The sequence below is a fragment of the Triticum urartu genome, chromosome 4A, assembly GCF_056163025.1.
Source record: "Triticum urartu cultivar PI428250 chromosome 4A, HENAU_Tu73, whole genome shotgun sequence".
Lineage (NCBI taxonomy): Eukaryota > Viridiplantae > Streptophyta > Magnoliopsida > Poales > Poaceae > Triticum > Triticum urartu.
Genome location: NC_141876.1, coordinates 337954368 through 337978553, shown reverse-complemented (window position 1 = coordinate 337978553; position 24186 = coordinate 337954368). Strand labels below are relative to the sequence as shown.

The 24186-nt window shown below is 52.9% G+C and overlaps 1 protein-coding gene and 1 long non-coding RNA gene across 4 annotated transcripts; one reads left to right on the top strand and one right to left on the bottom strand.

Annotated features, from left to right (window-relative positions):
* Positions 1-571: 571 nt before the first annotated feature.
* LOC147975773 (uncharacterized) lies at positions 572-3338 on the bottom strand. 3 transcript variants are annotated; one of them, XM_087519672.1, is made up of 4 exons: positions 3107-3338; positions 1633-1729; positions 1234-1518; positions 572-888 (listed from the first exon to the last, which is right to left on the bottom strand). In XM_087519672.1, exons 2-4 carry the CDS (start codon positions 1723-1725, stop codon positions 613-615), a joined length of 654 nt encoding a protein of 217 aa, XP_087375798.1. In that variant the 5' UTR covers positions 1726-1729; positions 3107-3338; the 3' UTR covers positions 572-612. The 3 variants fall into 3 exon arrangements, with proteins under 3 accessions (XP_087375798.1, XP_087375797.1, XP_087375799.1); XM_087519673.1 differs by having other exon boundaries at positions 573-888; positions 1043-1518; positions 3107-3323; XM_087519671.1 differs by having other exon boundaries at positions 572-1518; positions 3107-3329.
* A 1642-nt stretch (positions 3339-4980) lies between these two features.
* Positions 4981-23028, top strand: LOC125551823 (uncharacterized). The gene is made up of 3 exons (XR_015601071.1): positions 4981-5332; positions 6631-6707; positions 22825-23028. It is a non-coding gene; the product is annotated as an uncharacterized LOC125551823 (long non-coding RNA).
* The last annotated feature ends 1158 nt before the right edge of the window (positions 23029-24186 follow it).

Here is a 24186-nt window from a genome sequence, read left to right as displayed (position 1 = left end):
CCGGCATAATTCTCCATCACCGATCCATTGCCTACGAGCTTTCCATATATTGTTCTTCGCTTATTTACTTTTCCGTTGCTATTGCTATCATCATTACATAATACCAAAAACATTGCTTTTACTACCATTACCTTTTGTTACCGTTATCACCACTATCATATTACTTTGCTACTAAACACTTTGCTGCAGATATTAAGTTTCCAGGTGTGGTTGAATTGACAACTCAGCTGCTAATACTTGAGAATATTCTTTGGCTCCCCTTGTGTCGAATCAATAAATTTGGGTTGAATACTCTACCCTCGAAAACTGTTGTGATCCCCTATACTTGTGGGTTATCAGTGCCATCATGTTATGTTGAAAAAGAAGCTAATGTAGTTTCCTTGAGTCATCAAGTTGAAGGGAATGAAGAAAAAAGATTTGCCATCTATTTATGTTAGTTGCCATCATGCTGTGTTGGCAGTTGCCATCTTGTTATGCTGGTAGCTGCCACCAGCTCAACATCATGGTTGCCATGCAGATTGTATAAAAGAGAGTGGATTTATGAAATGAACACTTTTTTGTATTCTTGAAAAATGCTATTGCCTTGTAGGCAGCAACTACAGATGCCATGGATCAAACAGAAGTCACTTTCACATGTAAAAGATTCACATAAACAATGAAACAAAGGGTTGCCATGCACAATCTTGTACGGTTCACACTTATCAACAACTGCCATGTTGATTTGGGAAAACATTTAACCGTGGTAAGAGTATTTGCAAAAGAGTAGGAAAAAAGTGCCATCAAGTGTAAGCGACAGCCCTTCTGGTACATCTTGTTTGAGAATGCATCATGCAAGAAGTCCGCGATGAATTTACACCAATTCATGTTCTTCATGTCTTTCAGCTTCGCCTGCACAACACAATTTCAGGACAAAAAGTTGCCTCATCAGCATTCAAATGAAAACATCAAAAATCTGGCAGTTACTAGCTTCCAAATGACATCAAAATCAAAAGATTGAAGGAAAAAAGAAGTAGAGAGAGCATTCATCAGGATGGGGAAGCACTTGTTGCTTGGGCGAAGAGATGTGGTAGGCGCAAAGACAGTTGAGATCAGGTACATGAGGAGTTTCATCTTAAAAACCTCGCCATGGGTTTTCATGCCCTCCAGCGAAGTTCCCAACACAGTCGTATTCGGCATGGATGCCATTCCAGGAAACAAACGGGCAAACATGGCTTCCCCAGTCTTATTATTCACCTCATACGGGACTTTGATTTCTTCATAGGGCACACCCAAAGTGCAGAACATGGATTCCTCATCCAAAGGCAGTCTTCCACATCCCGGAACCATGAATTCTCTAGAGGCAGGATCATAAATCTCACTGAGCCAGTCGCATACAGGGTTCACTAGGTTCTTGCACCAAACATCCATCAGAGCCTGCATCTCCATCTCACCAACATCTCCCTTCTGCTCATCAGTAAATCCCTCGGTCAATATAGTCAGGCGTTCTTGCGAAGCCCTATTGCGATGACGTTTCTTCTTCTGCATAACAGAAATGGGATCAATTGTTGCCATGTTCAATGTCGTAAAAACTTAGTTTCTAACAGAAGATTGAAAACTCAATGTGACATTAAAACATATGGGGTGGAAAATGACCTCATTGCCATCTTTTATCCGACCAGTCACGTGATTCTGTTGTAGTAACTCCATGAAGTCATCATCATCATCTTGATGGTCGCCGCGAGCCATTGTCCTAAGGTAAGAACAAAACACACGTTAGGGTGAAATGAAAACACAGCCGACGGATACAGAAAGAAATGCATAAAGTAAATATTCACTTGATATCTTGGATGAACAAAAAATGAAAACTCAAATGGTTACCCCAAAGTTTAAGCATCTGAAGAGGGCAGTAATTGCCATGTGCTGAACATGCACAAAAAGGGCAGAAAAATAATCAAAATGGAAAAGCAATTATAGAAACATGGCAACTGGACGTGTGTGTGCTTCTGAAGGAAGTAGATGCCAGCTAGCAGAATCTACTTGCCATATTGGCTCCAATAAAAGTGGCAAATGAGGCAGATCATAGGAACACCCACCCCCTAGGATTGTCCAACATGAAATGTGGCAACTAACACATTAGCCTCATAAAAAATGTATAGATCATAAGGCACTTTAAAAAATGTTCAAGTTGCCATGTTAGCACAATGGCTCGCGGCAAACATCTTCCACTGCACAACATGTAATGTGGCAACTCACACCCTGGCCTCATATAGAAATGAGTTGCCATGTATTCACAAGCAATGTACTAGGTTCAAGTTGCCATGTTAACACATGTCACTTCAAAAAAGGGCAGACAACTTCCACTTCACAACATGTAATGTGGCGACTCACACCCTCGCCTCATATAAAAACGAGTTGCCATGTAAATACAGTCAAATATGTTCAGATATAGCAAGTCAGCATGGCAAACGCAAATTGAGTCTATTGTACATTGAATTTGCCATTATCCTGCATATGGCATGGCAACAGGCATAGTGTGTTCGTAAAATTAGTTGCCACATGTAAAGCATAGTCATGGCAACTGACACGGTTGATCAGTGATGATAGTCGTGGCAACAGGCATAGTGTGTTCGCAAAATTAGTTGCCGCATGGAAAGCATAGTCATGGCAACAGGCATAGTGTGTTCACAAAATTAGTTGCCATCAGTGATGATAGTTGTTGAAAATGCCATGGTTGCCATTATCCTACACTTTGAAATGCACCTAACTAGATCTAGGGTTCTTCGCAACTATCATACCCTGAAATTTAACAACAAAAAACTCCCTACACTGATGGCCATAGCATTTCGAGGCAAATCACAACCAACATCAGAAAAATCGCCTGCTCAATCGCAAGGAAAAATCCGGATGTGGTTGCGGACAGGCCAAGCCACACCAGCATGACTGCCACCGCGGCGGCGGCGAAACTGCGCAATGACACCCTAAATGGCAAGCACGCGACTCCGCCGCCGACGGGGACGCCGGAGCACCGCGAATCGGCCAGAAGTTCGAGGAAAATCGAGCGGAAATTGAACACAGAGGGAGGGGCGGAAATCGCAGGCAGGAATGTGAGCACGGGAGCGAGCCTTACCATCAGTCTGCGGCTCTCCAGTGACGACACTCCAGTCCGACGAGCCCCACCAACGGCTGCGAATGCGGCCGACTCTTCCGCCGCCGCCGTCGCCTTCTCCTCTCGGTTTCTCCTTAATCGAATGCAACTGGTGTGGATAGTGTGTTGTGGAGTAATGAATGGGTAGGGGAGTAAATGAACAGCGAGGGGAGAGCGAAGGGGCGAGACATGGGAGATGGCAACCGTAGCCGGGCGTGGCGTGCGGGCGCGACAGCAGTTCCACCGCACGCCTGACACGCAACCGCTGACCTCAGAGGGGAAACCAGCGTGCGGATGAACTCCCTTACACGCCACACACGCGACTTATCCTACATGGCACGCAAAATCAACCGTTTCATGCCAAGATTCATGCAAAAGGCAATGAACGACGATCGAGGCATGTGGGCGAGTTGGGTAACGCCCACACGTGTGGGCGTTAGTGTTTCGGTTTGTTCATTGCGGCTTGTCTATATAGCCTAGATCTCATGTCCCGCCAATTATTCCAGCTATACCACGGTTAGAACTAAAACATAAAGATATTTTAGTTTAATATTTTGACCGGGAGACGAATCGAGAAAACTTTAGAAGAGTTTGGCAATGGTGGGGAGTCTAGAAGAGAGTAGTGAAAAGGAGACATAATCAAGAGATTCTGGCTACTCCGTGACAGAGTTGCCAAGGGCAGCAGCATCTGGAAACGTAGACGTAGAAATGTGAAACAACAAACCATATACGATGAGGCCGAAAGGGACGTATAAATGTGAATCAACAAACGATATACGATTGTAACACCCCCAGAGTCAAGCTACAGTAATCATACATTAATGGTGACATGTCATCGCAATTAATATGCTAAACCTCACTTTGATCCAAACTGAATTCAAATTCAAATTTAAATTAAAGTCAAAAAATTAAAGTTCAAATGGAACAATAAAAATGTTTATTGTGTTGCAAATATTCAGTAAGTATTTTTCATGTAGAAACCAACATTTTTATAGAAAGTTCAAATGCCCTTAAACAATTAAAACATGGGACAAATCATTATTTAAAATGCCTTTTATAAATTTTGAAAATACAATTCTTTTTAATAAACTTCCAGACTTCTGTGATAGTGTCTAGTATTGCACTATATTTATGGGCTATGTCCCATATTTACTAAAGCCTGTTTGCTATTAAGAATAAAAGAAAACAGAAAGCAAAAAATAAAATATAATAAAAGGAATAGGGTGTACTGTTGGACAGGGCTCTAGGCGCACACAATGCGGCCCATTCCAACAGCCCCTGCCGTTCGTCCTCCCCTCGCTACAGGAGAAGGCCGAGGCACCATGGCCGCGCACGCCTGACGCTTATAGCTGGCCAAATGGGCCGGTTTTTTCGGGCCGACCCGTGAGCACGTCGGCACGGCCCGCCTTAGGCCAGGCACGACACGGGCTAAACGGGCCGGGCCCGGCACGTAGCACGCCTTGGGCCGTGCCTCGGCCTGGAGGCTGGGCACGCAGGCCGACACGGCACGGCCTGATTAAGTTTTTTTTTTATTTTTTTCTACATTTATATACGGATCAACATGTAAAACTAAGCTAAAAAACGCTCAGTGTGTTAAATAATAGGCTAAAAATATACGGCCCACCGTGCTAAACGGGCCAACGTGCCGGCCTATTTACTAACTGAGCCGTGCCTGGGCATGGGGACGCAGCACGCGGGCCGGCACGGCACGACCCATATAGTAATCGTGCTCTGGCGGGCCATGCCGGGCTAGGCACAATTACAATGGGCCAGGCCGTGCCGGCCGGCCGTTTGGCCAGGTATGCTGACGCGGCACACTGCTGCGCCACATGAGGATAAGGGCAAGCCATGTGTGGCTTTTAGATCCCCCGGAGTTCATTTGTATGGCACACAACGTTGTCAGTTCTTCGTTCTCAAAAAAAAAAAAAACATGAGGATAAGGGACAACCCTAACTCTTAGATTCCCCCATCTTCCTCCGGCTGCGCCGTCGCCGTGCACACGGCCACCAGCCACCGTTCTTCGTTCCGCGATGTCCGGCACCACCGCAGGCTTCGTCTTCATCTTCCTCGCCGTCAGATCGAAGCCCAGGAGAACTACCGACACGGCCTGCTTCATCCCCTTCCTCTACAGCCACCGAAACCCCGCCGTTCGATCCGCCTCATCCCGGCCTCCTCTGACTTCCCCAACCTCTCCTGCGGCTTTCCCAAGTGAGCACTACCCCATCTCCCTCCTCGTTTTCCCCGCGGCACCGCCGCCTCGCCATGCCCAGGCTCACCTCGCGCTCACCCCCGCGCCATGCCCACGCCTAGTGCCCCAGCGTGTGCGCGTGAACGGCAGCCGCGTCTGCAGCTGCTCCTAGCCGCCCGCTAGATGCCGCCCCGCGCGCTGCTTGCTGCGGCCTCCAGCACCGACGCCATCGCCGATACTGCTTGTTACAGCTGCTGCTCACTGTACCTGCTGCACCTTGCCGTTTCGCAGCCGCCGCTGCTCGCCTCTCCAACCGTGCCCTGCTTCCCCGCGCCCGCCTTCGCTAGTCCCGCGGCCTCGCGCTTGCCACGCGCCCTACCCCACCGCTAGCCATGCCCGGCCTTGCCCTGCTTGCGGCCTCCCCTGACGGGCGCCCCGCCTACGCCCGCCACAACTGTAACCGCACCTCGCCCGCCGCCCCATTCACTGTTACTGTCGCTGTCTCCTATCGCCGTCGCAAACCGTCCGCGCCTGCCGGCCCCTGACTGGCCCCCGGCGCCCGCTACTCGCCCTTCCGCCCACGCGTGCCGGCGCTCGCCGCTGCCACGCTCACCTCGGCTGTGGCCTTGGCCATGGGCGAGTGTCCGCCTGTGCGAGCGTGTGTGTGTGTCCGGTTTGGGTCACTGGCAAGGGGGCCGGCTCTACTAATTAGTCAACATATTAGTTAGATATAGATTAGTTTAGTGTTAATTACCCTATTGTATCAATGACAAATGGGGCCACGGCTAAGTTTGATGCTAAATTAATGTTAAAATAACAATAACATGCGGGACCCACTTGCACTACTCGTCTGTTGACCGGTCAAATGTGGACTAGGTCAACCCGTTGTTGACTGGACCCCGCTTGCCTACTATCGGCCTCCTGGCTGTGTACACAGAGGGTACACATAGCATTTTCCCTATATAATTCAAATTAACAGTATTTTTAAAAAATGATGAAAACTTTGAAAAATCATATAAAATAATTTATAACTCAGATGAAAATAATTTATATATGGAAGTTCCTCAGAGAAATGTGACGAATCTGAATACGCTATCCACATACCTGTCACATGCCTCTAACACTGCAAACTTGGAACCTCCCCCTCTAGATCATTTGTCTGATAAATGCCTGTAGCCGGGAAAATATTCCCCGCTCCGTTTGTAACGCGTAGCCCTTCGTTAGGTCACCCTTAGCATAGCTTACGGTCATGTCATGCTTTCTGTTGCTTTGTATGCCTGTTATTTATTGTTTCTTTCCCCGCCTTCCTCTCCGGTAGACCCCGAGACCGTTGATACTTCGGTGTTCGACTACAGCTACGCTTCCGAAGATTCCTTTCATTCGCAGAGCTTCCAGGCAAGCAAACCCCCTTGATCATTCCTATATCATCCATTCCATTCTCTCATGCTTGCATAAGATTTTGCTACTGTACTTGATTGCTCCTATTTTGATGAATAGCCTACTTTTGTAACATGCTTTTGTACCTTACGTGTTTATCCTATATGCTTAGTATATGTTGGTTAGTGATCCATCAATGACCCCTCACCTTGTCCCTGTTGCCCTCTGTCGGATTTCGGGTTCCGGCAGACCCTTGAGGTTCGAACACTGGGGTGCGCATGGAGATTTCGCCTCCTACCTACCTGCACTCCTCCGCCTTGTTAGGATCTAAACTAAGGAAAGAACAGCACAAGAGACGCAAGGTTTATACTGGTTCGGGCCACCGTTGTGGTGTAATACCCTACTCCAGTGTGTGGTGTGGTGGATTGCCTCTTGGGCTGATGATGATGAACAATACAAGGAAGAACAGCCTCGCGAGGGTCTGTTCTTGGCTGGGGCGACGAACTGCTGGGAGGAGCTCAGTCACCCTTCTCTCTCTCTCTACCTGATCTTCTCTATCCTTCCAACCCCTAGCCCCCTTTGCTCTGTGGGTGGCTGGTCCTATTTATAGAGGCCCTGATCCTCTTCCCAAATATCGAGCGGGAAGGGAGCCAACAATGGCGGGCTAATTTGAAGGGGGACAGCTAGTATCAGCTATCCTGACAAAAATAGTCTTCGCCTCCGCAAAGCTCTGGTGACGACGCCGTCTTGGGCTCCACGATGACCTCCATCTCGTAGTCCTCCTGGTCTTGGTCTCGTTGCACTGAAACGGCAACCTTTGCCTGATGCCTCGGTACTCTGCGGCCGCGCTTGCCCCCTTTGCACCAAAGTGGAAGGGAGGACACTGCGCGGGCTGGCACCCGCCTGGCGCCCCCGGTCGTCATGGCTTGCGTCACGGGCACCTCGTGAGGTACCCCGCCTTGATCTCTCCGCCTCCTCGTGAGCCAGCCTGACGAGGCCGCGCCTGAGGAAGCTCCGCGTCGTCCGCCCCGCGAGGCTTGGCCCCTCGCGAGGGTCTTGGGTTTGTGTTGGTGAAGATGGGCCGCGCTAGGCCCCCCTTTGAGCCACGCCGCAGGCCGCAGGCAGGCAAGTCTGGGGACCCCCGTTCCCAGAACGCCGACAGTAGCCCCCGGGCCCAAGGCGCGCCCGGACTTGGCCGTGCAGGGAGGCGGAAGGGCAAGAGCGAAGCGCCGCGGGCCCTAACAGCCTGCGGCCTTGGGCGCCGCGTGGCGGTTGATTGGACGTGGGCGCCTCCACTTCCCCATGGCGCCTCAGCAACTGCACGGATTGAACAAGTCCCTGCATGTAAAGCGGGTCATAATTACCTGCGATCGTGGGGGCCGTTGGTTGGCCATCGCCAGCTATAAGTATGGACCGGCGCGCGCCCTTCCAGTTCATCCCCCCTTGGCTTCTCCTTTCTCTTCATGGCCCTGTCGAGGAGGTTCTCGGCAGCAGAGAAGGGGAAGGCTCGCCAGGTTGAGCCCGCCTCTACCCCACCCAAGCGCGGCCGAGGGCGCCCTCGCAAACATCCTGTGGCCACCACGGTGGCTCCCCGCGGCCGTGGGGGCGATCTTCAGCACAGCGACGGGCGGATTGCTGCGGTCGGGGGGCGCGCTCCGGCTGCGCGTCCCCCTAGGCCGCGCTTTCGCGCTGCTGAAGTGCTGCCGGAGTTCGTCGTGTGGTCTGCGGGGCTGACTAGCACCCGGCTTCCACTTCCTCGCTTCCTCCTTGGCGAGCTCCCGGCCGGCGCTCCGGGCGGCCTCTGGCTCCAGGCCGACGGCTGCAGCAGCCGGGCCTCATGGGTCTCACTGGAGGTCTCCGCGGCCGGGAGCCTGTCCCTGGCCCGCGGTTGGCAGACGTTTGCCCGCGCGCGTGGCCTGAGCCGTCGGTGCACCCTACACTTCAAGTTCGACGGTGATGCCACCCTCTACGTGAGGGTGTTCGGGGAAGATGGTCGCCGCGCAGGGTGTTGTCCCGAGGGTGACGACCGCGGCTGGGAACCCAGCTCCGGCGATGATGGAGAGGGCAGCGCTCGCGCGGCCGGCGGCGCTCAGGGTTCCTCAAGCTTCTCCGGTTCTTCTTTAGGCGGCGACTCTTCTAGCGGTGGCCGCGGTCAGCCTCCATGCCGTCGTATCTGCTTGGGAGGTGGCAACGTGTCCGCCCGTCGTCGCGCCCTGGTGAAGCGCGAGAGGGAGTCCGCCTGAGCTCCGGAGGCAGCTCGGGCCTCCCCTACGGGCCGGTGCGTGGCGAGTTGCACCAGATTTGTTCTTTCTTTTCCTTTTTCCTGCATAACAAAGACAGTAGTGTGGAGCCCCGCGGGGGCGTGTTTGGGTTATTGCTGTTAATCATCGTTTTGCTTTCGTTATCGTACCTTCCGGCTACGTGCCCGAGCGTGGATAGTTCCCGGCCCCGGCCATGGGGGGCGACCGACCCAGGCCCTTTGTTTGTGTCGCGGTGCCCGTGGGGCACGGACTGGAGGGGTGCTCCTGTAGTGGGCCCAGGTCGCGAACTCTTTGAATGACTAGGATAGGAACACTCGCGAGGGCGCTCAGCTGCCCCCCTCGTGAGGCCTTGCACAAGAGAAATCGAGGCAGGAGAGTGAAAAGTCGAAGAACCACAAGCCAAAGACGGCAACAACTTCAACAAAACTTCGAAAGAGAAGGAACAAGTCAACTGCGGAAAGCAAATGAAAAGCCGCGTCCGGCACCTAATCTAGTCTTCAACATCTTCTCACCAGCGCGGAACTAAGTGCTGCCACTGGGCGTGGGAGGGAGCCCCAGGGCCTGAGGCCGGCGCTCCTGAGACTCCGGGGCGTGTACAGCCCCAACTCATTATTACGTGAGAGTGTCACGGGTGGCGAGCTTCACAGGCGTTGGCCTTCTTCACAGGCTCCGGACCTTTTCCAAAACGCGATAGCTTCACAGGCATTCGCCTTCTTCACAGGCTCTGGGCCTTTTCCAAAACGCAATAGCTTCACAGGCATTCGCCTTCTTCACAGGCTCTGGGCCTTCTCCAAAACGCGATAGCTTCACAGGCATTCGCCTTCTTCACAGGCTCTGGGCCTTTTCCAAAACGCGATAGCTTCACAGGCATTCGCCTTCTTCACAGGCTCTGGGCCTTTTCCAAAACGCGATAGCTTCACAGGCATTCTCCTTCTTCACAGGCTCTGGGCCTTTTCCAAAACGCGATAGCTTCACAGGCATTCGCCTTCTTCACAGACTCTGGGCCTTTTTAGGGGTAGAACCTCCGGAGGTGATGGATGTTCCATGCATTCTGGACTGGCACCCCCTCCTGAGTATCCAAGCGCGCGGAGCCGGGCCTGGAAACATGAACAACTTTGAACGGGCCCTCCCACATGGGAGAGAGCTTGTGCAGCCCCTCCCTGGAGAGAACCCGCCTGAGCACGAGGTCTCCTACCTCGAGAGTTCTGGGGCGGATGTTGCGGCAGTGATATCGCCGCAGTACTTGTTGGTACCTCGTCGCTCGTAGCGCGGCTTCTCGGCGACGTTCCTCCCCCAGCACGAGGTCCATCCCCCGCATGGTGTCCTGCTGCGCCTCGTCAAACGCCAGGACCCGCGCGGAGCGACGTCTGACCTCGTGAGGGAGGACCGCTTCGGCCCCGTAGACCAGGAAGATCGGGGTCTCTCCAGTCGGCTTGGTCGCGGTTGTGCGGATGGACCACAACACGGACTGAAGCTCGTTGTACCAACCTCTGCCGCAGGCCTCCAGCTTCTTCTTGAACATCCTGGTCTTGAGGCCCCTCAGGACCTCCGCGTTGGCTCGCTCGGCCTGGCCGTTGCTTCGGGGGTGCGCCACCGAAGCGTAGCATATCTGCGTTCCAAGGTTAGCACAGTATGTTTTGAAGAGGTTACTGGTGAACTGCGAACTGTTGTCCGTGATGATGCGATTCGGCACCCCGAACCGGCTCACGATGCCCTTGATGAACTTGACCGCGGAACCCGCGGGAATGGTGCGGACCGCCTCTACTTCAGCCCACTTGGTGAACTTGTCCACAGCGACGTAGAGGTAGCGGTAGCCCCCGAGCGACCGAGGAAACGGGCTCAAGATGTCCAGCCCCCAGACTGCGAATGGCCATGAAAGGGGTATAGTCTGCAAGCCTCCTGCTGGCTGATGGATCTGCTTGGCGTGGAACTGGTAGGCCTCACAAGCTTTCACTAGTTCAACGGCGTCATTGAGCGCGGTGGGCTAATAAAACCCACTACGGAACGCCTTGCCGACGAGGGTCCGTGATGATGAATGATGTCCACAGTCTCCGCCATGTATATCTTCCAGCAGTTCCTTCCCTTGCTCCCTGGAGATGCAGCGCAGGGATACATCGTTTGGCCGCTTTCGGTAGAGCTCTCCATCCTTGATGCAGTATGCCGTGGCCTGGCGTGCCACTCGCTCCGCTTCTTCCTCCTTCTCCGGCAGGGTCCCTTGTGTTAGGTAACTCCGGAGCTCCGCGATCCAACATCCCTCCTGAGGTTCCATCGTCAGGAGCAGGCGTGCTCCTGAGGCCGGGCCACAGGCCGGAGCCCCTGAGGCAGGTGGCTGGGGGAGCTCCTCCCGGGGCTGAGCCGTGTTCGATAATGACGGCAGGGCTGATGGCTTGAAGAGCCGCTCCTCGAAAACGCCAGGCTCCTGAGGTAACCGCCTGGACGCCCGTTTGGCGATGTCGTCGGCCTCCTGATTGGTGTCACGGGGCACATGCTGCAACTCCAACCCCCATAACTGCTTCTCCATCTTGCGGACCTCCGCTAGGTAGGCTTCCATGTGCTCATCCTTCGGCTCGTACACCTTATTGGAGAAATTGACAAGGAGCTGCAAATCGCCCTTGATGGTGAGGCATTTCACCCCCAGGGCAGCCGCGGCCTTCAAGCCCGCTATTAAACCTTCATACTCTGCTATGTTGTTGGAGACCTTTTCACCTTGCTGGAAACAGAGCTGCACGGTGTAATAGAGCTTGTCCTGAGCGGGCGATATAAGCACCGCCCCAGCCCCAGCGCCATGCCTGGAGAACGCCCCATCGAAGTACATGACCCAACCTTCTGGCGCCTCGCTTCCCGGGGACAGGGACCGATCCTCGTCGGCCTTGAGGCCTGGCGCCTTCGTCCATTCTGCCACAAAATCCGCCAACGCTGCTCCCTTGATGACTCTGGTCGTGCTGAATTCGAGCTAAAACGCTTGCAGTTCTATGTTCCACTCAGCGACCCTTCCAGCTGAATTAGGGCTCCTGAGCACTCTCTCCAGGGGGTATGACGAGACGACCTTGATGGGGTGACCCTGAAAATAGTGCCGCAGCTTGCGCGAGGCCACCAGTAGCGCGAGGAGGAGTTTTTGAGGCATGGGGTACCGTGCCCTTGCATCCCGCAACACCGTGCTGATGAAGTACACTGGGTGCTCAACGAGATGGAGTGCATCAGTGCTGGTAGCTCCCTTCGGAGACCGTGGCGCCTCTTGAGGTAATGAGGCCTCCTGAGACTGGCCATTTGGAAGAGGGGCCTCTTCCGCCTTCGGTGCGCCCCTCTACGGTGGCTGATCCTCCTCAGCCGTGGTGGCAGTTTCTGTAGGCCTTCCTTGTCCCTGTTCTGCCTTGTCTTGGGCTACTGCCGCGGTTTTGATTCGGCGCTCCTCTCTGACTGCCACCAAGGCTGCGCTGGCGGAGTAGGGAGTGGCGGCGAGGTAAAGCACCAGGGGCTCTTGAGGGCACGGAGCCACCATGACCGGTGGGCTGGTCCGATATCTCTTGAGATCCTGGAACGCCTTGTCGGCCTCTTCAGTCCACTCAAAGGGCCCCTTTTTCTTCAGTAGCTGGAAGAAGGGTAGTGCTCGTTCCCCCAACTTGGAGATGAAGCGCCCTAGCGCGGTCACGCGCCCCGTGAGCTTCTGCATTTCTCTGAGGGTCTTTGGCGGGCTCATGTCTTCCACTGCCTTGACTTTCTCTGGGTTAGCCTCGATGCCTCGGTGGGACACGAGGAAACCCAAGAGCTTGCCTGAGGGGACTCCGAACACACACTTCTCTAGGTTGAGCCGTAGGTTCACTGCGTTGAGGCTCGCGAAGGTTTCCTCCAAGTCTTGTATCAAGGTCCCGGCCTCCCGAGACTTTACCACAATGTCATTGACGTAAGCTTCAACATTCTTCCCGAGCTGCGGGCCCAAGGTGATGTGCATCAGCCGCTGGAAGGTCGCCCCTGCGTTACGCAGCCCGAATGGCATGCATGTGTAGCAGTACACCCCACACGGGGTTAGGAAGGTTGTCTTCTCGACGTCTTCTACCGCCATCTTGATCTGGTGATACCCAGAGAAGGCATCCAAGAAGCATAACAGGTCGCATTCCGCAGTGGAATCGACGATCTGGTCGATGCGGGGGAGCGGGAAAGGATCTTACGGGCATGCTTTGTTGAGATTGGTGAAGTCGACACACATGCGCTCCTTCCCTCCCTTCTTTGGCACAACGACAGGGTTGGCCAACCAATCCGGGTATCGGACCTCGCGAATGACCCCAACGCCTTCTAATTTGCGGGTCTCTTGGACGATGAAGGCCTGCTTTTCTGTGGACTGCCGCCTGGCTTTCTGCTTCATAGGGCGCACGTTGGGGCACACGTTGAGGTGATGCTCGATTACACTCCTGGGGATCCTTGCCAACTGGTCAGGCTCCCAAGCGAATACCTTCTTGTTTGCGCGCAGGAACCCGACCAGGGCCTTCTCCTGCTCGGGTTTGAGGTGGGCGCCTATGGTGAAAGTGGCGTTGGTGGATCCGTCCTCATCGACGGGTATCTGCTTGGTTTCTGCCTTGTCTTGGGTGAACAACTGTTTCTTCTTGGCGGGTGCAGCCCCCTTGGGCCCGGGGGTCTCCAAGTCGGCGGGCTGCGCCGACGCCGCCGTCTTGAAGGCGAGCTTGAGCACCCGTAGCGCGTCCCCGGTGTCCCCGTGCACAGTGAGGACACCGCTGCTCCCGGTCATCTTCATGAGGTTGTACGCCGGGTGCGTCGCGTCCATGAACTGGGCCAGCGCTGGGTAGCCGAGGATGGCGTTGTAGGGGAGGCCGATGGGGGCGATGTCGAAGTCGACCAGCTCCGTGCGGAAGTTGTCGTAGGTGCCGAAGGTCACTGGGAGCCGGATCTGTTCCAAGGAGCTGGACGACTTGCCCCCAACGCCTGAGAAGGGCCGACTGGGTTGCAGCCGTTCCAGGGGTATGCAGAGGAGGTTGAAGGCCTCGACCAAGAGCATGCTGAGGCCCGCGCCGCCATCAATGAGGGTTCTGGTGACGGCCACCTGGCAGATGGTGGGGGTGCACAGCATGGGGAGCGCACCCGAGCAGGCCGAGTTGGAGGGATGGTCCTCCGAGCTGAAGGTCAGGCCGGCCTCGGGCGCCGCCCGGTCCAGGGGAGCCCCCTGCCGCGTGGAAGCGGCGCTGACCCGGCGGATGAACGGCTTGACGTGGTGACTTGTAGGCGGCGCCTGCGAGCCGCCCAAGAGGGCCGCGACGACCGGGGGTGTTGGTGCAGCGCGATGGGCGGGGGAGAGGTTGCGGGGCTCCATGGGCGCGTGGAGCGCGCGGGACGAAGAACCAGCTGGGGTGAGCGAGGGAGTTGCGGTGCGGTCGTCTTGCCGCACGGACGGATGCTGGGACGATGCTTGCTGCTCGTCCCCTGTCGGGCCGGTGGCGGTGTTGACGGCAAGTGACGGGGAACGGCGAGGACGCCCGCCGACAGGGGCCGTCTGGGCGACGCGGGAAGCGAGCGCGGCCCGGCGCTCAGCGCGGGCCCGACGAGCGTCAGACATGGGCGTGATGGTCGGAGGAGAACGGGGTGGTGGAAGACGAATCCCGACGCACCCCTACCCGGCGCGCCAAATGTCGGATTTCGGGTTCCGGCAGACCCTTGAGGTTCGAACACTGGGGTGCGCGCGGAGATTTCACCTCCTACCTACCTGCACTCCTCCGCCTTGTTAGGATCTAAACTAAGGAAAGAACAACACAAGAGACGCAAGGTTTATACTGGTTCAGGCCACCGTTGTGGTGTAATACCCTACTCCAGTGTGTGGTGTGGTGGATTGCCTCTTGGGCTGATGATGATGAACAATACAAGGAAGAACAGCGTCGCGAGGGTCTGTTCTTGGCTGGGGCAATGAACTGCTGGGAGGAGCTCAGTCACCCTTCTCTCTCTCTCTACCTGATCTTCTCTATCCTTCCAACCCCCCGGCCCCCTTTGCTCTGTGGGTGGCTGGTCCTATTTATAGAGGCCCTGGTCCTCTTCCCAAATATCGAGCGAGAAGGGAGCCAACAATGGCAGGCTAATTTGAAGGGGGACAACTAGTATCAGCTATCCTGACAAAAGTAGTCTTCGCCTGCGCAAAGCTCTAGTGACGACGCCGTCTTGGGCTCCACGGTGACCTCCGTCTCGTAGTCCTCCTGGTCTTGGTCTCGTTGCACCGAAACGGCAACCTTTGCCTGATGCCTCGGTACTCCGCGGCTGCGCTTGCCCCCTTTGCACCAAAGTGGAAGGGAGGACACTGCGCGGGCTGGCACCCGCCTGGCGCCCCCGGTCGTCATGGCTTGCGTCACGGGCACCTCGTGAGGTACCCGGCCTTGATCTCTCCGCCTCCTCGCGAGCCAGCCTGACGAGGCCGCGCCTGAGGAAGCTCCGCGTCGTCCGCCCCGCGAGGCTTGGCCCCTCGCGAGGGTCTTGGGTTTGTGTTGGTGAAGATGGGCCGCGCTGGCCCCCCTTTGAGCCACGCCGCAGGCAGGCAAGTCTGGGGACCCCCGTTCCCAGAACACCGACACCCTCGCTGGATTACCAGATGACTCGATCAACGTGATCGACGTCCAGGGCCCGACACATCACCTCACCCCCTTTAGTTGTACGACTCTGCAGAGCTACCATCTAGTGCCAAGGGTGATACCTCGTAACGCATTCTCGATGCTAACTCTACGGTGTAGCTAATCAGTCGTGGTTATTGAGGGTGATTCCTCCTTCAGCACTCCGATACGACTCTGTCGTGCAACTCCTCAAGCGTGAACCTCTAGGGTTGTAGGAACAAAATATGTCTATTAGAGGGGGGTGAATGGGAGTTTTCAATTTTCTTCGGACAACTTAAATCTCTGAAAACCCAGCTGCGGAAAAAGTGATAAACAATCTAAGATGAACTACAACAAAGAACCGTAAGAAAACTAGAACAAGCATCAAAGTAAATTACACGAATGGAATGCATCGAAAGTAAACTTGAGTAACAGAGATGACCAAAGGTGCTCGACGGCGACAAGGTATTTGTTCGACCAGTTCGTCCTTCTGCACAAGGACTACGTCTGGTTGGAGGGGTTGTGACTTAACTCGGAAGATAAATTCTCTTCACCATATTATCATCGACAATCGATTCGTCAACTGATGGCGATCACTCGTGGTAGATACTTGAAGGTGATCTTGGAACCTTTACAGACTTCTTCGAAAACCACAATTACCCTTGGTCTCTGAAGAACTTGACAACTAACCGTCTAGAGAGTTTGTAGCTCTCAAGAGTAATAAACGGAGTGTACTAAACTTAGATTCCTGTGATGCTGAACCACTATCTAATTCTTCAGCTCTAGGGTTTTTCTCTCGGTGGATTTTAAACTCAAATCGCTCACAGAGGGGGTTGCTCAACAATCTTCTCATAATCAAACAGAGCAGCCACCAGACAAAGCCGGTGCGGGGTGGCTATTTACAACCATAGCCTTCCCAGATGGGAAATGGCCATTTTGGACACGAGGTCCAGCCAATGGCCAATAGTCACGTTCACAACGGTCGGATTTGGAGAAACGGTAACATTACTTGAGAAAACAAGTACTGCTAACTCCTCGGTTCAAGGCAAATCTCTCGCATCGAAGAATATCACAGTCTCTTGCTAGCAAGTATTTGCTCGGAGCACAAAGAGATTTCTCTCACAACTTTCATAGGTTTCGGTTTAGCATCAGAGAATCAAAGCTTCGAAATGCTATACCCCTCTTAATAGTACGGTGGTCCTATGACTTAATGACAGAAGAAGAACAACGAAATAAATGCCACGTCTTCACTTCATCTTCATTCTTCCTCGAGCGTTGTCATTTGCTTCGAAGAATCACTGAACCAATTGCTTAGACTTCAACAATTTTTATAGGCCACTCTCGTTAGCTTTATCTTCGATGATAACCTTCACTGCTTCGACTTCATTTGCCCCCAGCACCAACAATATCCCCATTTTTGGACTGTTGTTGGCAAAACAGATAATCATCAAAGTGAAGATAGATAAGTAAGTTGTAGATCGAACAAGAGTGAACTTGCGTTACTTGACTCGATGATGAAATATACTCCCCCCAGATGTATGTAGGGTTAGTTGATATGCAATAGAATTCCTTGCAATTTATTTCAGTATGTCGAAATTTTCAATCATACAAGGTAATGATTCGCACTGATGATGGATAATCCAATGAGAGTAAATTGCAATCATTTATAACTTTTGTTAACAATTTCACCTACAAAACAAAAAGCTTCGAGAGGGAATAGTGCAGTAGGCGGGGTTATTAATATTACAACCCATAACAGAAGTTTTACATCAGAGCACATGGAATGGCGTAATTGTCTCAAAAGATGGAGCGAGAAAGCACAAACACCAGATCCAACAGAGCCAATCTATCAAACTCTCGATGTTATTCTCCCCCCTTTTTTGTCAACTAGTGTAAAAAAGGTGATGAAGAACACAAGTGCGACAAAAATGTGAATATGATTCACTCTGAGGCATCGCCTGAGGAACTGTCTAATGAAGTTTCTAATTCGGAAGTATCTGGGACATCGTCATCTTCAGCGGCAGCAGCAGCTGATCCATCGAGACTGACTTGGGTCTTGGACAAGGAAGATTGTAACGCCCGGATAATCGTGCTACAATAATCCAACGCTAATCATGCCACGTCACCACAGTTCTGTTGATAGTCTGCCGTTAGTTCAAAACTGAGTCAAATTCAAATTTAAAAATAAAGTTAATAATAAAAGTTTACAAACGTTAAAACAAAAATGTTCGGTTTGTGCATAATATTACATAGTTAATTATGGTGTAATAAACACATTTATAAAATGCCTAGGTATTTTATAGTGGGTGGAAACAACAAATCAATTAAATAAAAAGAAAACACAAAACAAAAAGAAAAGAGAACAAAAAAATAAAGCAGAAAGCCCCCCTTGCCCCACTGAGCGCCGACCCAACTGCCGGCCGGCCCAACGGGCCTCCCCCCATTCCCCATATCCCCCCACTACCGTAATCTAACTCCCACTGACACCCACTCTTCCCCCACTCCCTCGACTGGATCTGGATCGGGGCAAACCCCCGATCCCATCGCCCATCGCCGCGACGACCTCGCCGCCCCGCCCCAGGACGCCGCCGCCCGGAGCTCGCGCCACCTCGCCGGCCTGCCTCCTCTTCCTCGCCGGCCTGCATCCCGTCTCCGCCATGCTCGTCGTCACCGTCGTCCTCCCCAACAACCGCTGCCTCATTCCCTACATCCTCCCGTGAGCCCGCGCCCCTCCCTCCTATCTCTCCTTCGCCCTGTCATGCTCCTCCGCGCACACCCGTTGACGCCACCGCGCCGCTCGACCCTCCGCTCCGCCTACACCACGCCGGCCGCTCCGTGCTCACCTCGCCTGCCCGCAACACAGCGCGGGCATGCTCGTGCGCCCACACCCGCGCCGTGCGCGCCATTGCTGCTCGTGCGCGCCCTGCAAGCCGCCCGACCGCGTCCCGGGCCTTCCTCTGTTCGCCGCACCCACGCCGTCCGCGCCCGGTGCATGGCCGCACCCCGACCCCGCTTGGCCCGCCTCCCCTGCTCGTCGTTGCACTGCTACTGCTGCGTGACTGATGCTGCTGCCCAGCGCAGCCTCGCTTGCCGGCCCCGCAGCCGCCTGGCTTCGCCGCTCGCACGCCGTCCTGCTCACCCTGCCTGGCCACCGCTCCACGCACCCACTTCCACAGCAGCTGCTGCCCCGTACCCTGTGTAACGCCCCGAGACCGATGTGCCAGGTGTCCTCCAGTTATTCGCTGTTGTTGCCTTGTCATTGCTTGCCTGTCATGCATTGCATATCATGTCATCATGTGCATCGCATTTGCATACGTGTTCGTCTCATGCATCCGAGCATTTTCCCCGTTGTCCGTTTTGCAATCCGGCGCTCCTATGTCACCCGATGTCCCTTTCTACCTCTTTTCGTGTGCGGGTGCTAAACGTTTTCGGATTGGACCGAGACTTGTCATGCGGCCTTGGTTTACTACCGGTAAACCGCCTGTCAAGTTTCATGCCATTTGGACTTCGTTTGATACCCCAACGGTTAACCGAGGGACCGAAAAGGCCTCGTGTGTCTTGCAGCCCAACACCCCTGCAAAGTGTCCCAAAACCCATCTAAACCCCCTCCATCCTCTCGGTCGTTCGATCATGATCGCGTGGCCGAAAACCGCACCTCATTTGGACTCTCCTAGCTCCCTCTACCTATAAATATGTGGCTCTCCCCGATTTTTCGCGCAGTCCAAACCCTAGCAAACTCCTCCCTCCGCGCCGCCGGACATGTCCGTCCGCGCCGGACGCGTCCACCCCAGCCAGCCACCTCACTCCGGTGAATCAGACATCGCCATGTCGCCCCGCCGCCGCTCTCCTCCAACCACAGTTTGCCACCTGTCCCCGCCGTGACCACATCGCCGCGCGGGCCCGCCAGGCCCATCTCCGGCCCGCCCGAGCCGCGCCGGGCCTGTTCGTCGCCGCCCGCTCCGCCCGGGTGCCCGAGCCACTGCGCCGCCCGTCAGCAGGCTCCGCCCGTGTCGGAGCAGCGCCCGACTTCGCCGGCTTGACCCCGCCGCCCTTCGCGCGCCATGCCGGAGCGCTCCACCTCGCCGATCTCTGCCTCCTCGCGCCTTCACGTCTCCTGTGCCAACCGCCGCCGCCCTGTACAGCCATGGAGCCAAGCTCCCGATCTGCGACGCCAGCGCCGCCGAGCCCCGCTGACCTCGGGAACGGGTCCCGCAGCCTCGTCCTCCGCTCCCCGCGCCTGGATCTGGCCGGTCCTCGCCGTCCCTCACCGCTGTTGACCTAGGCGCCGCCGCCCTGTTCTTGCTCGTGCGCCAGGCACGAGGAGGACAATGCCCTCGCTCGTGTGGGCCGCTTCCTCTCCTCAGGCCCAACAGCCTCTGGCCCAGACCGACCTCCTCCTCTGCTGGGCTTGGCCCATGGTGAGCAGCCCCGCTAAACACCGCCTAGCGCGCATCTTAGTTATCTGCCGCTCAGTGTGTTCATTTTTTGTCTAAGTCCTGGGATTTCCGATTCATATGCCTCTTTTCATATCATCATAACTCTGCAACTGTAGCTCTAATTCATGCGTGTAGCATATGAAATGTTCGTCTCGACGAGCACATCACTTCATCTCATTGCATCATTTCCATTTGAGCTCATCTTGATGCCCGAAATGTTGTTGGAAGAGGGCTATGTGAGTAATTTGTCAGATCTGTTTCAGCAAATGGCATTTTGTCATTTTTGCCATGACTAATGTGTGCATGCTATGACCCTGCGCTCTACATGTGTTTTGTTATATGCCATGCCATATTTACAGAGGTGCTTGCCATGTATTTTTGTGATCTATGTGGTGATTAGAACAAGCTTGTAAAGTAGCGTAATTGGTAATGCTGATTTCAGGGACTTAGAATTTCACTAAGTTCTTGTCTTGTTTTTGTCGTTATGCCATATGTTCATGTTGTTTCCTAGTGATCTGTGCCTCTTTTGAGGATGATCAGTAAGGATGTTTTGTTAATATTGTCGTGCTCTATACATACATGTATTTGTTTGCATTTATGGAGCACCCTAGCTTGAGTCAATCGAGCTCTACTTTTGCTATAAAATGTCCTGGCAGATTGTTGACATGTTTAACGATTTTGTCGAGGATGTTGCTATTGATCCGTGCATGCTATGATGTTGTTCTTGCCATGTCTAGCTTCTATGCCATGTCTTCTTCATGGGTGTATGCTTAGTTTGTCATGCCATGCTCTGTAGTGAGTGCATCGAGTTCGTAAACATGCCTACTCGTTATCTGTTTTTGAATGCTCCAGTTTTTCACCAAGTCTGAGATCTGTTTATGTTTTTGCCATGTTCACATGCTTGCAATTGTATGTTCTGATCCCTTTTGGCTCAAGGTCACTAAGGGACTTTTGTTAAGTGCTTTGAGTAGCTTCATGCCATGCCTTGCTTTGCCATGTTAAGTTCCTGTAGCATGTAGTTTTCATGCTCTAAAGTGTGCTTCCTGATGTTAAATTCTGGACTTGTGTTAATTTCACTAAGTCTGAAACCTGTTATCATTTGCATTTTTGCCATGCTTGTTTGAACCTGTTAATGAGTGAATTAGCCGTAGCTCACTGTTCATCTTTTGTCAAGCATCATGAGTGGATTCCTGCCATGTATTTTGTTGCCATGTTTGAGTGCTGTAGCATAGTTATCTTGATGCATTTAGTAGGCTACTTGCTGATTATCGCAGACCGGTGCCATACTTGTTTTGTTTGCCATTTCCAAACCGTGCATCCGATTCCGGTGATCTTTATATCGATTTCAACCGAAATCATCTCACCTTTCCAGTGGCACTCTTGGATTTCCAACTTGAGGCCAGGTTCTATCATTCCTTTCCAAATCATGCATATGCATCACATACCGCATCCCGCATATCATACCATGTTCGTGTGTGGTTTGTTTACTATGTGGTGTGCTTCTTTCCGGTGTTGCTTCTTCGGGTTGGTTCCGGTAACGTCGCGTTTGTGACGACCCGTTCGACTACGTCCATTTGTCTTCTTCATGGATTCGTTCTTCTTCCTTGTGGGATTTCAGGCAAGATCACCATACCCTTGAAATCACTTCTATCTTTGCTTGCTAGTTGCTCGCTCTTTTGCTATGCCTATGCTGTGATACTTACCACTTACTTATCATGCCTCCCATATTGTTAAGCCAAGCCTCTAACCCACCTCATCCTAGCAAACCGTTGTTTGGCTATGTTACCGCTTTGCTCAGCCCCTCTTATAGCGTTGCTAGTTGCAGGTGAAGATTGGAGCTTGTTCCATGTTTGGAACATGGATATTTTTGGGATATCACAATATCTCTTATCTAATTAATGCATCTATATACTTGGTAAAGGGTGGAAGGCTCGGCCTTATGCCTGGTGTTTTGTTCCACTCTTGCCGCCCTAGTTTCCATCATATCGGTGTTATGTTCCCGGATTTTGCGTTCCTTACGCGGTTGGGTTATAATGGGAACCCCTTGACAGTTCGCCTTGAATAAAACTCCTCCAGCAAGGCCCAACACTGGTTTTACCATTTGCCACCTAGCCTTTTCTTTCCCTTGGGTCGGCCAGCCCAAGGGTCATCTTTATTAAACCCCCGGGCCAGTGCTTCTCTAAGTGTTGGTCCAACCCAGAGCACCATGCGGGGCCGTCCCTTGGCAACTTGGGTTACGTTGGCTCCCGTATGCTTAGCTTATCCGGTGTGCCCTGAGAACGAGATATGTGCAGCTCCTATCGGGATTTGTCGGCACAGCAGGTGGTCTTGCTGGACTTGTTTTACCATTGTCGAGGATGTCTTGTAAACGGGATTCCGAGCCTGATCGGGTCTTCCCGCTAGAAGGAATATCCTTCGTTGACCGTGAAAGCTTGTGATGGTCTAAGTTGGGACACCCCTGCAGGGATTTGAACTTTCGAAAGCCGTGCCCGCGGTTATGGGCAGATGGGAATTTGTTAACGTCTGGTTGTAGAAAACCTGAAGTTGACCTTAATTAAAATACATCAACCGTGTGTGTAACCGTGATGGTCTCTTCTCGGCGGAGTCCGGGAAGTGAACACGGTGTTGGAGTTATGTTTGGCGTAGGTTGTTCTAGGATCACTTCTTGATCATAGTTGTTCGACCATGCTTTTGCCTTCTCTTCTCGCTCTCTTTTGCGAATAGGTTAGCCACCATATATGATAGTCACCTGCTGCAGCTCCACATCATACCTTTACCTTACCCATGAGCTTAAATAGTTTTGATCGCGAGGGTGTGAGATTGCTGAGTCCCCGTGACTCACAGATACTTCCAAAACCAGCTTGCAGGTGCCGATGAGACCGTGCAGATGACGCAACCAAGCTCAAGGAGGATCTCGATGAAGATCTTGTCCTTTGTCTTGTTTCGTTTCTAGTTGATCAGTAGTGGAGCCCAGTTGGGGTCGATCGGGGGACCTTGTCGCATTTGGGGTTGCTCTTTATTTTGGTTCTGTAGTCGGACCTTTATGTATCTCTTTCCCTTATGTATTACATGGGTCGTGTAAAGGTTACCTCACTTGCGACATTGCTTTCAATGCGGTTATGCCTCTAAGTCGTGCTTCGACACGTGGGAGATATAGCCGCATCGAGGGCGTGATACCCTGGCGCCGCCCCAGCATGGCCTTGCCACTGCCTGGCCTCGCTGCGCCTGTGGCCGGCCCCCTGTCGATCTGGGCGTATGCCCAATTGGGCTGGGCACCAGCGCCCGTTAACGCCCGCGCCTGATAGGCCTCTGTACCACAGACATGCGGGGCCTCAACCCCCAGAACATTTCCTTAAAAAAATTAAAAAAAAATAATAATAAAATTAATTAACTTAACTAATCCTGTTTAGTTAAAATAATTAAACTTGATTAACCTAAAATATCTAATTAACCTAACTAATCTGTTAATTAGGGTGATATGTCAATGACAGACGGGACCCACACGTCAGTTTGACCCAGTCAACAATTGTTGACTGCTGATGTCTGACGTCAGCATGCACTATTCTGGATAATGTTGAATTAAATTAATTAAATAAATTCAAAAAATGATTTAAAAACTTTAGAAAATCATATAAAATAAACCGTAGCTCAGATGAAAATACTTTCTACATGAAAGTTGCTCAGAATGACGAGACGAATCCGGATACGCAGCCCGTTCGTCCACCATGCATCCCTAGCATAGCAAACACGCAACTTTCCCCCTCTGGTCCATCTGTCCGAAAACGCGAAACACCGGGAATACTTTCCCGGATGTTTTCCCCCTTCACCGGTACCACCTCGTACCGCGTTAGGGCACCCCTAGCATTGATACTTGTCATGGCATGCATCGCTATGCATCTGTTTGCTTAATATTTATTGTTTCTTCCCCCTCTTCTCTCACTAGACACCGAGACCGACGCCGCTACTACCCAGTACGACTACGGTGTTGACGACCCCTCTCTCTTGCCAGAGCAACCAGGCAAGCCCCCCTTGATCACCAGATATCGCCTACTCTTCTCTATACTGCTTGCATTAGAGTAGTGTAGCATGTTACTGCTTTCCGTTAATCTTATCCTGATGCATAGCCTGTCCTTGCTACTACTGTTGTTACCTTTACCTGCAATCCTAATGCTTAGTATAGGATGCTAGTTTATCATCAGTGGCCCTACATTCTTGTCCGTCT